The 19368-nt window shown below is 37.1% G+C and overlaps 1 protein-coding gene across 4 annotated transcripts in view; it reads right to left on the reverse strand.

The window, feature by feature from the left end:
- gpp (DOT1 like histone lysine methyltransferase grappa) overlaps nt 1-19368 on the reverse strand; it is a 96692-nt gene that overhangs the window by 56579 nt on the left and 20745 nt on the right. For all 4 annotated transcript variants that reach the window (XM_083132027.1, XM_083132028.1, XM_083132026.1 and 1 more), the window contains exons 3-6: nt 14966-15040; nt 14705-14768; nt 7751-7891; nt 461-646 (exon numbers count right to left, since the gene is read on the reverse strand). In XM_083132027.1, coding sequence (XP_082988153.1) covers nt 461-646; nt 7751-7891; nt 14705-14768; nt 14966-15040 — 466 coding nt within the window. The remainder of the gene's footprint in view (nt 1-460; nt 647-7750; nt 7892-14704; nt 14769-14965; nt 15041-19368) is intronic.

Consider the following 19368-nt stretch of genomic DNA (forward strand, 5'->3'; position numbering starts at 1 on the left):
AGGTGGATGAGAACCATCCAACCTTAGGGGGAGATGAAAGAGGATTCCCCCTACCAAATTTTTAACAAAGCACCCCCCCCCCCGTTAACCTGAAGGCTAGACCAATTATCCCCCTTCCCCTAACTACAATTTTCCACTTCAGGCACTGCTGATATTACTCATATCTTCATTTATAAGACCAGGTAAAGTCTACAAAATTATAAGCAACTCCCGTATTTATAAACATTATACACTGTCCCAGGAATCTGTGGAGCAAAGCCACGAATAACAGTAGAGAAGAGGAGAAAGCGAGTGGGCTGAGGAAAGCGGTGTATGCTGCTGCAAAATGGCTGGTAGATGAATTCACTTCCCCTCTCACGAGTTTATTGGTCAGTCTCAATTCACTGTGCAGAGACTTGTTTTCGTTTGTTCGCTTTCTGCAGAGATTCCCGGGACAGAGTAACTGTTCTTCAGCACCTACCTCAGCATACTTAGAAGGAACATCAGCTTTCTCCACACCCACACATATCTTGCATGACGTTGCAGCTGCCATTTGCAGAACTACCTGTCCTACCCCTGAGCCTAGGTCAACAAACACATCGTCTTCTGTGATTTCAATTTGATCTATCATCTGACAGACTAGATCATATGACGTCTCACCATACACCTGAAAATAAATCAACGTACTTCAGTACAATGAATTTATTACAAAAAATATATAGCCATGAACAGGAAGGCAAAGGTCCACAATTTTAATTGCAAATATATCTATTAACTTTTTTTTTTACGAGTATCTCTCCAAAAATCCAATTTACAGAACGGTCTACACTATTCACAGTTCAAGTAACAAAATTGAATGTCTTGAAAGCTATAGATACATATAACAGGAGCCACTATGTAGTAAAACTCCACGTAGATTTAAGAATGATCAACCAGCAGAACTTGTGCTAACAAAATATCGCATTCAGGTAAATTTCCATATGTTCTTTTTCATCAATAGAACAAATGAATATCTGAAACATGTTCTAATCTTCATTAAGCTGTAGTGGACAAACATAAAACAGAAGCTGAGTTACGGAGGGAAATTTCTGAAAATAAAATCTGATTGAAATGTAACTTGAATTCTAAAAGATGAAGAAAGAAAATGGAAATAGGTTAGTAGTAAAAGTAAGCAAAATCATAAAAATTTTGCAGAAGTTTCCTGGTGATGCAATGTCATCGAAGAATATTTACATGAATCAGGGAATGATTTACACCATAGTGATCGATTTACGTTACACTATGAATTCCACTTTGACAGACGACACTTCGATTCACAAGTCAACATGAGCAATGGTTGAACTGCCCTACATGCACTTATGCATGGTGAACGTTGGGTTTGAATTTACAAAGTAGGATGACTTCTAGGAAGATTTAAATCTTCCTACAAGCCATTCCTGTGGTGATTGCAGGATAACTGGAACAACTTTATTGTCTCCACACTACGATCAGATATTGGTTGAAGACTAAACAAGTGACACTGGTAAGAACGGATAGGTATGAACCTGAACTTCCAATATTAAGACAAAAGAAAGAATGGAATCACAATGTCAAACACACAATACATGGACATATAAAATGAGATAATGTATTTTTTTCAGAAATCATACAATTGTGATTTTTTTGTATTTTGGGGCTGGATCCAAGCATAAACTTCATACTTTATAGTTTGTTTATCTGCAGGTGTATAATTGAAATAGATAAGTTTAAAATTTCCATAAAATTATAAAGAGATATCAATAAACAGTGTTGGATAAGTTAGTCAAATTATCCATTATCGATTCTGAGGTTCAATGCATTGGATGTTCTTGAGTCATCACACTAAAGAACATTATTCCAACATGTTTCAAAAACATTATGTGGTCAATGTTTTAAATAAGTTTATGGTAACTAGCCAAATCAAAATAATTTCATGAGGATTGCAAAGTTCATTATAGCATTCCAAATCACACACTGTAAGCCTTGTGACTTTCTTCCTTTTTTTTTTCCATGTGAATCTCTCTGACTAGGAAGCAGGTTCAGTTAAATAAAACCACCTGCTACTGACCGCAAGCAGTTTGTACTTTAGTCCAAGTTATCAAGCTGGCTCCAATGCTCCATTGCATTCGTCCTCGTAATGTTAAAAAGATGCAGATTCCCACCACTTTTAATGTTCGTTGCTGCATGCACCTTCAGAGCAAAGCCAGTAGTCAACAGGGCATCTGATTGACTTGGGAGTGATCCAGGTTTCATTCCTGAGTTGCTCATATCAATAATTTTTCCATAGATATCCCAGTGGACAATGCTGGGGAGGGAGTTAAAGGCATCAAAGCATGGCTGTGATCACACCACCTCCAAGATCAAGAATGTGTGGAACCACATCTACATGTGCCTTCAAGGCAATATACAGGGTGTCTGATAAGTCAATACCTATTTTTAAGTTGGTAATACATATGTAGAAACCATTGTATAATGATGACTATGACAGGGAATGAAAACTAATTCTGTACCATTTAAGTAACAGGTAACTGAACATGCCCCCAACACTTAGCACAGAAGAGCGAGCAAGAATTGCTGCAAGGTACAAGTAATTGAAATCAATAGAGGATTATCTTCTTTTCATCCGACCATGATTTCTGCAAATTCCATGCGGTGATCACAGTCCTAAGGAAAGATTTGCTGGACATAATGAGGCTTCCTGGAACTGAAATTTAATTTCTTTTTTAAAACAGTCTCAATGGTATAGTGTGTTAGTCCACTCTCTCTGCTGGCCTGACGAATGGGCTCTTTACAGCTTCTTTGAAACATTCGATCGTAATATTGAGGGTCAACCAGTGTGTCGCACATCCAATACACAACCTGTTCTCATCAATTTACTGTGACACTTTTTGATGAATTTGGGGTTCAGCGTTGCATTTCGACCATTCTCAACTATCCACCAATGCTGGACTTGAACTACCGATTTCCATTCCTCGTACCTTGCAGCAATTTTTGCTTGTTCTTCTGTGCTAAGCGTTGGTTGCATGTTCAGTTACCTGCAACATAAATGGTACAGAACTAGTTTTCATTCCCTGTGATAGTTACCATTATAGAATGGTTTCTACATTATGTATTACCAACTTAAAAATAGGTATTGACTTGTCAGACACCCTGTATAATGCACATGGAACATTTGCTTTCCTCTGGGGTTCTTTAACAATTTTAGTCACACACTTTCTTTTTCGTATTCTTATTCTTTCCGTATCTTTTTTTAAATGTGCCACAGCAAAATAACCTCAATTTCAATAACAGAAGAGAGTTCAGGTTCCAACCCAACAAGTTCACAAATGGATGCAAATCGTGACAGTCTGCATCTGCTAGTATTTGTTTCCATTTGTGCATTTTTTTCTGGAAACAATCAATGATGCTCTCATATAACATGATTATAATACATACATATGGTAGAGTTAAATTACGTATTCTTCTTCCGTTATCCATGGTGCATACACTGTTGAATCTTCCACAATGTATGCACATTTGTTGGTCATTTTGAGAGGTCATCTAAAAGATTAAAACAAATGTGAATCTTCAAGGGGAGGAAAAAAACTACACCATGAACTGCCCTGAGTGAGAAATAAAGCATGTAGGCGATTAGCATTATCCTGATCTTCAATTTTCCTTTACGTAGTCTCTTCTCCACATAAATGTTTCTTTTTAGAAGGAAGCTAGAAAACAAAAAGACTTCTGGACTCTGTAGCTTTCATTATTTACATTTGCTGCCAGAATTGACAGATTTTCTACACTTCAAATCGATGAACCCAGTTAAGTGTCCAATACAGCATTCGTTCATTTTCATATCAATTATATTACAGGAGTAGAAACTGATTTGTCCTTTTTTTTTGTGCACAGCCAGTGGCAAATACAATAGTACGCAAATTGTTCATCACTAAGCTCATTCATTGTCCTCATTTCAAAAATCATGAATAAGCAGAGGACAACGTTCACTACAGCACAAGTAAATTCCCTAAAAACGCACAGAATGAAGGAGAAAACCAAGAAAGATAACAATGGACAATTTGCCTACTGTTACCTTTGCAGGTGATTGTACATCATGTATGTTACAAAGATTTTGCACTCATTCTTACACTGAGCACTAACCACTACTCAATGATATTAAGACTTTAACTGGCAGGTTGAATTTTGCCTTATCTTGTGCGAGGTCGGAGCTATTTTGTGTGTGCAATTATTATGCACACAGTCTATATGACAACACTACAGAGTTGGTTTCAAAAACTTAACTCCCACACCATCTGCACGGCCTTTCCAAGAGGCCAGGAAAACCCACACACGCATTTGTTTTCAAAGGAACTGCGTATAAGAACAAGTTGTGTATCAATCTGAAACACATGGTCTGCAACAGGAGACACCCTGTGTATCAATTTGATACAAATGGCAGTTAAAGTGTTAATTTTCTATTAAATTTTCCAAATTGAAGAGTGCTGTATATATGGACACACACAAATCAGTACTGTTTCTCTTATCTTCACAATATTTTTTTTAAAATCGTGACGCATTATGTTCATGCATTTTTGTCATTATGTATAATACATCAAATCTTCATGGTCTCAATAAAGGACTGTATTACATTTTTTTTTTACAGATTTTACGTTTTCCTACATTTTAAGTAGGTCTGAGCCGATACCACTTTCAACCGATACCGATCCGATACTCTCACCAATTCCCACCGATACTTGAAAATTGTAATAATTTAAAGCTGTTCAAAATATTGATCAATATTCTACTCTAATTGTATGCATACATTTACCAAGAATTTTGATTTAAAATATTCAAGAATTAAAATACATGTTACGCAATCACAAAATTTAGTTTTTACCACAAAATTGGTGCAAAATAAAAAGTAAATTTTCATAATTTCCAGGATAATTAACTCTGAGAAAGTGTCGTGCAGAATTTTTCTGGACACCATAAAAGACAAAAATGCCGGGATGTATCGGCTGGTATCAGTAAATAAATTGCAACCAATACTTTCTGATATATCGGCATCGGCTCAGCTCTAATTGTAAGTTTTCCCCCTGAAAAACATAAAATCAGGTTTATAGTGTAAAGTGTTAAATTACCCCATATAAAAAATGTAAGAGTATGTAGTTAAAATAAGTAAAACAAATTTAATTTTATGACACTAAGAAACAATTTTTCCTTTCGTAATTACTTAATTAGCCATGATGGTGCAAATAATTAAATCTATAGACTATGTAGTAGATTGAAGTAGACAAATATATAGATTGAACAGTATACTGTTAAAAATAAACCAGACGATTTCTCATTAGCAATTATCCATGGAGGTATGACAAAGTCAGAATTCAAGAAATCAAAACAGCATTGACATTATAAGTAGAAAACAGGAATATGTTTTCGAAAATTGAAAGAAAAATCTGAACAGAAACACCACAAATGGTACGAAACTGCTACTGAAAACAATACTATTTCATTAATTCCCAGGTTTGGTATCATCCAAGTTAGTATCTCCACTGTGGTAAAATTATGATCAATTCATGTTTATGATACTTGCACCACTATTTTATGTTATATTGTACAGGCAACTAGTTTTTGGCTAACAGCTGTGCTCACTACATAGTACAGTTAATCCTCACTCCAAATTTAATCACACACACACAAAATGTGTGATGGGTCCTAAAGATTATGTATGTAGTAGCCACATGTGTAAACTGAGTATATAGGCCTATATTTACTAGCAAGATTCCAAGATGGATATGTGTCTGCATTATTTTAAAATTTAATTACAGAAAATGCACAAAATGTTAAACCTGGTGTACTTACATAATGTAAGTAAATCATCCTGTGGAAAAGAAATACTGCAGTATTAGTGGACATGAAACTGTCCAGCATCAGAAATGTCTCTTTCAACAGTGTAACGCAGCTGGGGCATTCCAGCATAATGTTTGAGACATTCACACATTGAATGTAAGGTTCTAAGCATTCATAATAAACTGATTTCATAGAATTATGAAGTACCTAGTGAAGTATGCTAACAAATACAAACAAAATATGGAAAAGGCAGATTGCATGGAAATGTGTTGTGTGATGCTTTGAAAATAGAGAAAGTATGACTAAATTTGTCTGTAAAACATATCAACTGCAGATGCTAATAATTGTTGCTAATAATCAATGAATTAAAAAGCAATATTACTTTCAGAATGATCATTTTGTCATTTACATAGAGTAGTACCACTTTCTGTGGAATTTCTCTGCTCTGTATACCATCACAATCGCAGAATTAGCATCAAGACAATAAAATTAAACAAAGAAAAGTTCATAAATCGAACTACTTATATATCTTGTACAGCATGTTTCCATTCTGAAACAAATATCTGAAACTTTATACCTCATGACACAACACACTGACAATTCGCGATTAAAATTACCACCTGAGCGCTAGTGTCGCTTCCAATATGGCCGCTCTAAGTAGGATACATCTTTGTTTACATTCAGCAGTAGTACAAAAGAGCAGCGTGTTGTCATGACTGGTATGGTAGAAAATGTTTAAATTACGCATTATTTTTAAATATTGCGAATGCGATGTGAATTCCAGGTACTCTAACAAACGTGAAACTGTACTGAGAACGAAGCATTTAATTATGATAGGCAAAAATAACACGGAAAATGCAGACGAAACTATGTATACACACTGGTTGTCCAAAGCAGTGCTGTATCATCTGCACGTCATTTAACTGGGGTTCTCGGAAATTATTTGAAAATAAAGGAATTGAAATTGACCTGTACTTGAAAAGCTGGGACAGGAGAAAATTGCGAACATATCGTTGCAGTTCTTTCTCGAAAGAGAAAGGCTGGTTTAATAATAATATTCACGATTTCATGACCAGGCTATACTCACTGAAAAAATACATCGTACTGAATGAAACAGTAACATTAGCATGTCCACTTTTTTTCTGGTTACATTTGACATTAATTCATTCTCAAACTATTTTCATCTTTCCTCTTAATCGACTTGCACCTGTTCCAAATTTCACACATACGTAACACCGGTAATACATGGACGCATTGGGTAAGATGCTTCATGATTTTTTGAAAAAAAAAAAAAAAAAAAAAGCTTTATTTATAAAGTACAATTTAAAACTTTACTTTCATGGAAATATATATTTATCTCTCGAAAAATAAAGTAAGCAGACTCGTGCATTCTTCGTAATTTCCTTGCCGAATTACAGTGTTATATCCCCCATACCAATCTTCAATTACGTTTTCCCTGATTTATTAACAAATTTCATTTTGTTGATTCCACGGGGTGGAAACACATGAAAACTTTTAATTTGTTCTGACCCATAAAACTATTTAGAGCAAAAAAAAAAAACCTGAACGGTAGACCTCACTCTCTCGCATATTCACCATGCTCTAAACGACTTCAACACAACGTATCCTACTTAGAGTACTTCCTGAAAATCCCGGCAGATGGCATATCGGTTAATTTTAATCGCGAATTGCTCACAATATTCCTAACATCCTGGAGGGGGGTGTATAGAAAGCATATTATGGACACAGACATAACAGTTAACCCTCACCCCAATTTTAATATTCATTTCACATTAAAAAGCACAAGCAACCTGAGAACCATGAAGTTTGACCCACGCTTCACCTTCTTTGGATCAGAAGTTTACATAATTATATTTCACTACAGGACAGCAAACAATAGAATTCATATTAATGAAGCTTAACTTACCTCAGGTGAGAAGGGTTCATACTGATTTAATTTTTCAGGATCCGTCACAGCCTGATTATATACTTGCTGCAGTATATGCCTCAACAATCCTCGAGTTGGATGCTTGTTTAATCTTTGGGCTGGTCGTGCTGTACCCTTTTCCTGGAAATAATAATAATAATTCAATGGGTTAAATATGTATGAACACATGCAAACGAAAAAAAATCATACAAGTTACAAAACGTTACAAATAAGGTTCAGCCGGTACTCATGGATTCACATTGCTTAATACTGATATCAAAAAATATTGTTCAAATTTTTCAATCTCAAATACCTGCCACAACTTTTCAAGAGTACAACTATTTCATGGGGTCTGCAAAATGCGTTATTCTATCACGAGGTTCTAAATAGCCTGGAAATTATGCAAATGTCAATACTTACATTTACTTTGTATCAGCACTGTGTGGGAAAAATTGTAGCTATTTTAATACTTACAGGGTGGTCACTCTAGGATCATGATACAATTCAAGTATAATCACTGGTTTTTAAGGCAAACTTTCCAAAAATTCAAGGCTACACGCAGACGTTTCTCTATTTCAGTCTTAAGTATTACCGCCTCTCACCACCCACACAAATGGTCTGTGTGATTCCAATGTATCCAAAAATTACATTGCAGTTCAATTAAATGGTATATGTATTTAAGGTACGGAATTTACATTTGAAAGTTATAAATGTTGTGGGATATAGTAATCTACGAAAAATTGTTAATTGTATAAGAATTTCGAATTCAAATTTACCTAACCATCTTCAAGATATCTTATCTTGCATTAATCTTCCGTCAGTCAGATAGATTGTTCTGCAAAAGACACTAACAAAAGTAAACGGAATGAGAGAATTCTGTTTAATTTTCCACGCAGCTTTCCTTTCCTTCCTCGATAAAATATAAAAGGTAAACTGAAAAACTTGCCTCGGGGCTTTAATAAATATGTATAATTCAATGGGATTTGGATTAATAAAAGTTGCAATTTTTCATGTCTACGGAGAAAAATTCAAGCAGATTTCATGCATAATTCCTGGAGTCAATAATTCAAGCATATACCCGCCGCAAAATGACTTTGGACCTCATAACAAAAGCACAAAAAATACAGAAAATTCATGTGAAAAGCTAATATTAAGCTATTAGATACAGCAAAAAATGCATACATTAATTAGTACAGGGTCATGTTGCCTTTACTTTTGAGAACCATTTGCATGTGCTTGGGCATGGAATCACTAAGACTTCGGAAGTAATTTAAGTGCATGTCAATGCACCACATTTTCTTCAGTTCTTTTGGAGGGTCTGTAGGTTCTGAATCTTCTTTCCCAGGAATTGCTTCAATTTTCAATTGGGTTGAGATCGGGGCTATTCCCAGGCCACTCTAACATCTTTATCTGTTGTTCCTCAAGCCATTTCCTTACCTCCTTAGCTGTGTGACAAGGAACATTATCATGCATGAAAAGATCACACTCATGGATCTGAAGCATATCCACTAAATGGTCCTTAAGGACGTTGATATATAAGTCTGTGTTCATAGTCATGTTTTGCAGTAAGAAATATAAACCTGCCCTACCCTTTCACCTGATAAACACCCCCACACCATTACAGACTGGGAGTGCCTAATGGTCGGAACCGTATACTTTGGGTCATATTGATCTGAAGATGATGGACGTCGAACCTTAGCAACTCCCATTCGGAACAGTTGGAATGAGCTTTCATCGGAAAACATGACTTTCCTCCACTGTGCAGGTGTCCTGGGTGCATATTTCTTTGCAAAAGCAAGACTATCTTTCTTCATGCGGGCGGTGAGTAGTGGCTTCTTAACAGCAGTACGACACGGCAAATCCAAGTCTTTCGGTAAATGGTGCTGGATCGTGAGAACACTTAAAGTTTTCCAGCAGACTCGGGTGCATTTCTTTAAGTTCTGATGCTGTCACTAGTGTCTTTTTTTTTTTATTTCTCTCATTAGGAGAGTGTCTGTAGAGTTGGTTGTTTTTCTTTGCCTCCCACCACCGAATTTGTGCTTTGGAATGACAGTCGGAGGCAGTCCTCTGGCGGCTGCCAGTACCTTCATTATGGTTGATTTTGCACGACCTGTTTGTTTACATATTGTCTTTATCGGGACGTTTTCACTTCACCATGCAATAACGCTGGCTTTTTCCACACTACTACAGTACTTTCCGGCATATCACAAATACACCTGTACAGTAGTCAAATATCCAACACAAATACAGTAGGAAAATATCCAACACGAAAACACAGCAATTTATCACACACACTACAGCAGAAAGTCACCCTTCCTGTGTCAACTAACAATACGAAATTAAATGAATTTGCTTATCAGCAGTAATACATTGTTGCCAGATAAGTTCATGCAGAAACAATTCCCTGTTAGAAACAAAACAACACTAGATACAAGGCTACAAAGTGATAGACCGCTTACTACGGCAGATTTCACATGAGGTTCGAAGTCATTTTGCGGCGGGTGTAATTCCAGTCCTGGAATTCAAGGAATTCCCGGTGAGTAGCCACCCTGTACTTAGATTAAAATATCCTAATTATCCTGTACAGGAAGCTACGAAAATTTTAAAGTAAGCATGGATTGATATTAATTTTGGCTAATACCAATAAAGTAATGATATAAATTTGAACAAGTGTTCTCAGGTTACCAGCCAGGTTAAGTCACCATTAGCACCCAACGTTTCTAGTGCATACATTGCTATCATCATAAGGGAATCATTAGGTGCCGAAACTATATCTAAACATCAGTCAAGAAACTGAACACTGAATACAAAACAGAATAATGTACATTCCATAAAAAATATTGTGATAACAAATTTGTAATTTTACACCTACAAGGGAGAAACGTTTGCAGTTATTAGAACATGTTCTGCTGCACTTGCAATTGATAATACCATACTTCACCACATAATCATCACACCTTGTTTTTTCAGCACAAAAATTGCTTTATAACCATCTTTCATTGCGTAATTGTTGCATCAGCACATCAGATAACGAAATCCATGATAGCGGCGCAGAATATTCGGATACAGAAAATTAAATTTTCTATGTCCATAGTTGACTTAGTAATGAATAATTTTTAAATAGTGGTAAAAAAAAAAAAGCTTCACATAATGGTCATACCCCACTTTTTGCACTTTTTCCGTCTCTTTCTCCTCACACCGATGATGCTATGAAGTTAGCGAAAATTTTGAATTTTTCTACTGTCCGGTGATTGTTTCCTTTTACCTTCTTTGAATTTTACTTAGCCCTTTTGGCCCTCCTTGCTTTTATCCATTATATATATATATATGCATAACATCTGCAACAATTATCTGGTGAAATATGGTTATGTCCCAAAATGCATGCACTGTACACACAAAACCTACATTCAAATGCATTTTTAGCAAAATACATTGCAAAATTGGTAAGTGATATACTATGTTCATTCATGTGTAAGCTGGACACTGGCAGTTCCTGTATTTTCTTATATTGTAATGAGCACAGCATATTTATAAATGTATATATAAACAGTAAGAATTCAGGGCTGTAGTAAGATACGCATTATGCTTCTCATGATTCTTTAAATTGATATTACCTCGTTGTTTGTTGAGTAATCCCATGCCAAACTATCACAGCCCACAACATGACCCTTCCAACTCTTTAAATTTGGCGAGTTTGTTGGCCCTGTGGAGATACATACTCCTGCCAAATTTTAGCTCTCCTTGACATATACCCTTATATTGAAGAGAGTGGTTCGCTGCAAAAGAAGATGGTACTTTTTGGCAAGAAATGCTTTTCAAAGGTGATATTGCATTGGTCTAGATGGCACATTCTCACTAAATTTGCAAATTGTAGAAACAATAATGAACTCCAGATTTTTCATACCATAAGTAAACACAGGTACAGACACTTTTAACACTAATGATGTTATAAAAAAATTAACCAACATTTACTAACAATTTCCTTTCATGATTATTAACCTCTAAACATGACTTGTTTCGAGTAACATTCTTGCGAAAAGGCACATTTTCTTGTAAACAGTTAACTGTGTATGTATGGAAAATTGGAACAGTAAAAATTCATATGTTGAATAGTGCTGGAAACTGAAAACCTGCAAGTTATGAATAATGTAAATTACTCTTAAAATTAAAGAAGGAAGACACATCATGCACAGTATCTCTGACACTAACTCTCCGTGAGATGTAACCGCTCTTTGAGAGCCAAAAGATTTTCTTCATTGCGTGGTCAGCTCTTGTTTTTCTGGCTTTTGAGGTATACCGAAACCTGATACTTCCTTTTAATCCTACATTAGTCACGCTGTGTATCTTGTGAGATACATGTGACTAATTTTTTTTACTTTTTCAGAAACGATTAGGTGTGCAGTTCTAAGCTTCTCAGTAGATGCTTCCCTCTTTATCTGAATACAAATGACCACAGGATCTGCCTGGTGAGCCTTTCTGTCTGGGCTTAGTACGTTATGTGTATCTGCGAGATACAGTGTGACCGATTTCGTTCTCCTTCGGGTTAATGGTAGCACAGTCTGCTTGTAGAATTTACAGTTAGGATTAAAAAAGAAGTTGAATTCATTCGTTCCACACTCTGCAGCAGTGATAGTGAATGCAATGAATATATCACCAGCCATTAGGGTCCCTCGACGACTGTGATAATGCAAAGGTGAGATAATGATTTGGAGACTGAACTGGAATGTGATTGTAATTGTGATGAACGGCAGTGATGCATATAAATAAATTTGTTGTAAGGTGACAATAAATTGCATATGTAGTGCTAAAGCAATGTTTTCAAGGTGGTTAAGAATCAGTGTGAATCATTAGGCTATGGGAGCCCTTCTCCCACAAGATTGTGGAATTTATGCAGGAGTGTCTATTCTAGCTGGTTTGGCTGTGAGCAGTTCCATGGCTCAAGGGGTTTATCAAAAATTTTCAATCTATGAGCAAAATTTTATGGGAAGTTAAGGTAAATTCAGTGACAAAATAAGCATGAATTAGGCCACTGAAAAATTTCATGGGCTATAATGATAAATTTTGGATGTGTGGACAGAGTATTACTTTCAGTCACGAGGGTATTTGGTGTGTTATTTGAAAAAAGTGATTACCCTGTATCATTATCATCTTCCATTTTGGGCAGGTTCTACTTCTTTTTAGGTCGTTCCCTAATTAATCTCATCATACTGCGCCTGTGGCGACTCCATAAAAATTCTACAAGAGGAGAAAGGGGCAGATGGGGGGTGATATGTGATGATAATTGTATCTTTACATGTTGGCCAACTTATTTTTTTCAAAAAGGGCGGACACAGGGGAATCAGCTGCCCCCTCCCTGAGTCGCCACTGTGCACGGGCCATATCGAAAGTTTAACGTTCCCGGGACCGCTTGGACCAAAAGCGAGAACGCTCGCTGTGCGACGAAAACAAGAACCAGAAAAACAAAACGAAAATCTATGATTTCGTTCTCCTTACAAGCGATCCTAATGGCAGAATTCAACACCTCGTCTACTAACGATATAACTCATGCGACGGCAGACGAGTTCAGAAAGCAGAGCTGAAAGGGATAAGGGAGTCCCTCCCCGAGGCAAGATTGCAATAGCTCCCTGCGAATGTGCCAGTCCACATGAAAGGAGATCGATATTGCACGCTCACTCGCAAAGTAACACTTCCTCACCGCCGCCGACTCACCCCCTCCCACTTCCCCCCGCCCAGCCATATTGCCACGGCATTAAAAAAAGTTAAACGATAACAAAAGCCTGCGACACGAATTAGTAACTTACAGTGCCTCAACAAGCTACACGTGCACTATCTCTTACAAAGGGTTATGTAAACACGGCATCTTCTCTGCTCGTTGGCCTAATTCCAAATGCTGAACAATAACAATGGTTTTATTTTTAGCGCCGTTGAGCGAGATTTAGAAACATTTCGCCACACGCTAAGTATTCGCAGAATTAAAACATTGCCGTAAGGAACCAAAGGGAAGCAGAGGGTGGGGGGAAAGCGATGCAGATAATCGAAATACACGTGCCTGCAGAGGCCCCCTTAGCATATCAGCTGTGGTCACCCCTAGCAACCCTCCTCCGCCTACACCGCGGGAGCATCGACACGAGGTTGGCCTCGCAAGAGCCAGAATCAATACCTGTCAGGAACAGGGCGAGTTAAAGCGGAACAACCAGCTGATTCTCCCATGACACAATTCAACATACCACCTGCACAGAACTTTCAGCTGAATTTTAACGTGTACGTTTTGATAAGGGTGCATCGTGCTGTTGTTCTGAACGATTGATTATTAAGTACGTTTCGCTGTTTCCCGTTCTTGATATCACTTAAATTTACTTCCTACATCGCCTTGCTAGGCAGTTGCAGTATCCCTCACTGTTCTCATACTATTTGGGCGAGCATGATTTGGTAACTGCTAATTCAACACATACTCGGACATTCTGAATACCTTTCCACATTAGACAATCCTATACTTTTCTACAAAACCCAAGGTGTGTTTTCGTTTTCATTTGAGGGAAATTTCTGAAGTGAGCTTACAGGTTGCTAAAAATTGTTTTTTTCTTCAAATCATGTACGTACTTCCTGTTTCCACTGAGCAATAGTGGAAACGGCAGGTGGCATTTAAATTCCCCTTATATGTGTAATGAGTTGCGCTTCAAATATCAAGATTCCATGTCAAATACAAACAACGAATGAAGACGCACGAGGACTAATTATGATAGTAATAAAAACATCGCAAAAATGGAACAGCATACACGAACGGCCCACTGCGATAGGGAAAAAAAGTCACACCAGTGATTTGTCGTTGGCCTAACGCTTTATGATTGTTATTACTGTATTACTGGAGCGTTACAAATATTGTCCACTCAAAATACACAATGCTACTAAATCATTAGGAGAGTAAATTATAAACATGGAAAATTGTGTACTTACCAACTGAAGTATGCTATCAATTGCCCGGTTGTACTTATCACACAATGATTTCATACTCTCGTAACTGAAATAAGAAAATGTAGATATCTTTACTATTAAGCTAGCTAATATGAGTCACGAGAAAATTTATTTTTCATTCATTTTATATAGGCTACACAATGCACATTCTTGATACAGTAGTTACTCTGAAAGCCTACTCTAAACATAATAATATAAAAGAATAACATATTTACTAATGTAAAATTGTTTTCTTATTCTTACCTTCGCGTGTCATAATCACTCAGAATATTATTCTCCATTGCTAGCTTCAATTCGGGAAAATCTTCGCACACCCATCTGCAAGAGAATATAAATATATTTATTAATTTCTTGTTTGAGTTTTGTTTAAAGTCCCTATCACACGGAACTGGATTTCTAGTAGGAATGCCCTAGTTGGCGCTGAACTGACTCTCTAGGTAGAAAACATGGCCGCCTGGCTGACTGGTTTTGAGGAATAGGTACTGCTACTGGCTTTCCTAAACTAGATACTGTGGAACAGCCAATCAGAGCAAAGTTTGGGCATGTGAAGATAATCTGTGACTTTGCAAAAAGGAGTTTTTTTGTCTGTGCTTTCGGAGTGTTGGCTGTTTTTGTTAGCAATGAGATGATGACATGCAGTGCATTCGTGTTCAGTTCATTAATATTTAGGTATTTATGCAAACCGATGAGATGTGTACGTGACAAATAAAATTAGCCGAAAATGAAAATCCTTATTATTACAAGTGTATTAAATTAATGTTTGATTTTTTTTTTAATTTGTTAATGAATTCTGCGAATCTCATGTATGAATACTGATATGCATGCCCGAGTTTTTTTTACGAGTCAATCTCTAGTCCATACTTTTCTTTTTTTAATTTTTGATAAAAGAACAACATTCTTCAAATTGCTCGTTTATCTTTAAGCCGGCTTTACACGAAAGCATTTCCTTTTAACATTTTGGTAGCATAAATGCTATGAATTACACCATCTATGCTGAGTGCACGGTGTTTGTTTACAATTGAAACAACTAATATATTGTTCCATACGTGTACAGTAAGTTATAAAGTGTGTATTTCAACAGTGCCATTGTTTTATACCTAATAACGTTTTATACGAGCCGTTATTCCTCTCGGTTCAATAGTTATCGGCTTTTATAAATGTGAAGAGATACATTGTTTACATCTCACGCAGCCGCCATTACATTTTCACTCGTCTATCGACAAGTACGATAAGTATCGTGTGAGGCGAAAACTAGCAAATGGGTAGCTAGTCCAGCGCCAACCAGGGCATTCCTACTGGAAATCCAGTTCCGTGTGATTCAGGCTTAAGTCCACTTTTATGCTGATAGATAGACTAATTAGAACTAGATATACAGTTTGAAGTGGGATCCGAACCATTGTGACTCCACCGGGTATCGAATCCGAGACCCCTTGATTACATGGCCACTATGTTATCGGGGAGGCCACATAAATATATTAATATATAGACGGTCTACATATAAATCCAAATTACCGTATTCTACAATTAAATCAAAATTACCGTATTTTACAATCAGGTTCATAATTCATAAACACACAGCATTCTCTGTTGTCATGAGTGCCTAAAGGTACACCCAACGGCGAAAGAAACAGTAAGCGAATTGTCCACCACCATTTGCATTCGGTCTGAATTACACGATATAACAACGAATTGAAATAATGACTTCAATAAGCAAAGAACAATGCCTGCTTCGAACCAACATAGTTTCTTTCCTTAAAACAAAACAGGATGTAGAACAAAAAAGTAATGAAAATAGCGGTGGACAATTTGCATACCATTATCTTTGCCGTTGACTGTACAGTTGTTGGTGCCATACTCTTGATAATTTTAAGCCTCTTTTCTGCCACTTCTGGCTAATCCCAACGATGATATGGATGAAGGGATAATTACAAACGTGTATGAATAATTTTTTTAAGTCCACTTAATGCACAGACAGGTTAATGGAAATGGGCCTACAGTAAAATGGGGTCCGAAACACTATGTACCTCCATCTCATAAACACGTACGAACATAAACCTCACAGACCTTTATACTGGCTGTGAAGTCAAACTACTCCAGAGCCTCGTTAGTCTGGAAAATGCAGAACAGGATGTACTACGTAAGAGAAGTTGACATTGGGCGTATTTAAAAATTACATCCCTTCCTGCCCTTGAGTAGGAGAGCATCTTCATCTTTCCAAACACATAAGTGATACCTGCTGGAAAAAAAATTGTAGAAACAATGCCCCCCCCCCAAAATACTCCCAACACTCACTTTCAAAATTTTCTGTGCAAAGATCATATTGTTAGTGTGATAGCAAAATATGCTTATGGATTAGATTGGATCAAGTGGTCCCGGGTTCGACCTCTGGTGGAGACGCATTGCACCTTCGTTCGGATCCCATTATAACTGTAGGTCCAATACCGATTAGCCTATCTAAGCTTAAGGTCATAAAGCGTTTTTGTTAAAAGTTTGACTTTTAAGTTGGAATGCAGTAGCGAAGAGTAGACCAAGAACTTGGAGAAACCCTGGTCAGTCTAGAATAACTTAGTTCCATTGTGTGGTAAGAAAATTACATCATTTCTTAGGTTTTTGTATTTCTTTTAGTCTATTTTCCGCACGGCTATGTTCAGTTTGGTATGCATTACGAAAAAATGTTATTTTTTTTTTATTTTGGGGGAAGAAGTGCCTTTAAAAGCAATTTCTTCAAGTAAACCATAGGTTCCTCTCTTATGTTGGTAACTGTGACAGTCGTGCCTCAGCGATAACGTAACGGTACTACTCTGCCCATGGCTACGACTGAGTGCGTGACGACCCGCAATGGCCGTTTCTTCGGGTGTTGCCACATTTCCAATTCTTGCAGAAAAACTGAATTCCATCAATCTCAACGACGAAGCACCATCTTTAATTCTATTAGTTCGTTTGCCATAATGCCGGACCAAAATTATAGAGTTCCTCAAATAACATTCGTCTAAAGGTCGCGGCTAACGTATCAAAACTGAAGAGAGAACAAGGTGTAAATTTCCACTCAATACTTTCATAATAGCTTGTTTCATTTCCCTAAGTTGGATCAACACATGTGGATGAGGCTTCAGAATGAACAATGCTGGTCTTCTGAAACGTGGTAATGGATGATGGTAAATAAAGTATGTATTCTTTGAGGGACATGGTCTCTAAATCAGACTTTCTCTGTGGTCAGCGCGTCGAGTCCCATGGCCGTCGTTAGCTTCCTTTCTAAACTGCTACCAATTCTCTTCAAGTAACTCCCCAAAGCCCCCTCAGCATAATTAATATGAATCACAACGAAGATCGAACAAAGGACGGTTTGCACAATGGGCAAGAGCGTTAACAATTCGGGTATGCGAAAATACCCTAAAAATGAATCTCGTATAATGTATCTTCAGTGGCGAAGGGGTACATTGTACTTCCAAATTTTTTGGACGGGATACAGTACCCTCTAAATCCTTTGATCCTAACTGTACTCCTTATATAACTCATGATGCCGCCGGTCCAAGATACTGGTTTTTAGTAACTAAATGCAAAAAAGTTTCCTTTGACTACATATCCCAATCCAAAGTAATCAAAAACACACTGGTATATTGTGGTACAAATTACCTCACTTGATCTGTGCTCTTGGAAAACTTTCTAAGTAAAAACTATTTAAAACCTGTTAAAAATATCTGCGAAATAGCCATAAGAATTTATTAAGTTAAATATTGATTTGTGAATATTGATTATTTGGCAATACAAGAGTAGGCAAATTTTATTTTAAAAAGTGAGAACTATGTGGCCTGTTCTAAAATGGAATGGTCATGTTTTATGTATACATGTTGCGCTCTGAACAACCCAAAACCAAAAACGTTCCTACACCAATGTATATTTTCACCATGCCATCGAATATAGCGCCCTCGATTTCTTTACTCAAATCACTAAGATGCAGCCTCTGTCTTTCGTCGCACAGCATCAGGTTACTTCGCGGCATTATTACATTCTATTCGAATGTCTCGTTTCTTTTCGTAAGCACACTCGATAAAAGTGCATATCTACTGTATCAGTGCGACAATTTAGCATTTAAATCATATGTAATTTAATTTTAATTGTATGCCACAAAATTAAACAACGAATTATTATTTTTATTGAGTTGAGGCATTTTCTCCGACGCTGCCTGAGCTTACCCGATAGTGCAGTGTCCAACGTTGTCGCTTTGTAATCGGGGGATCTCGGGTTCGTTTCTCGGCACATTACACAAAGGTTCAGACCCGGTCTTAATTGCAGGCACAGTCCCGATTAGCCTGCGAGAGCATAAAGGGGACTTAAAAAAGAAGCTTCCTGCGATACTGAAACAACCTTTATTTTCCTACTCTCAACACCCTATTCGATAGGATGTCTAAATCGCAAGAACGCATGTTCATAACACAAACTGCATGTTTGGAGTCAAGCGCCCTCGCTAGTCCCAGTGCAAAACGTAGATTGCCTTATACAACACGTGATATCATACGTTAGAGACTAATCTTTTGTCTTCAAGGTCGTTTTAATGCACGCGGATACAAGAGGGTTAATGGCCTTCATCCTGAATCCGTCTCTTTCAACATCAAGTGCTTGCAGTTTTCCCTGCGCTAGAATTGACC

Source organism: Lepisma saccharinum, chromosome 1 (genome assembly GCF_977018435.1).
Source record: "Lepisma saccharinum chromosome 1, izLepSacc3.1, whole genome shotgun sequence".
Taxonomy (NCBI): domain Eukaryota; kingdom Metazoa; phylum Arthropoda; class Insecta; order Zygentoma; family Lepismatidae; genus Lepisma; species Lepisma saccharinum.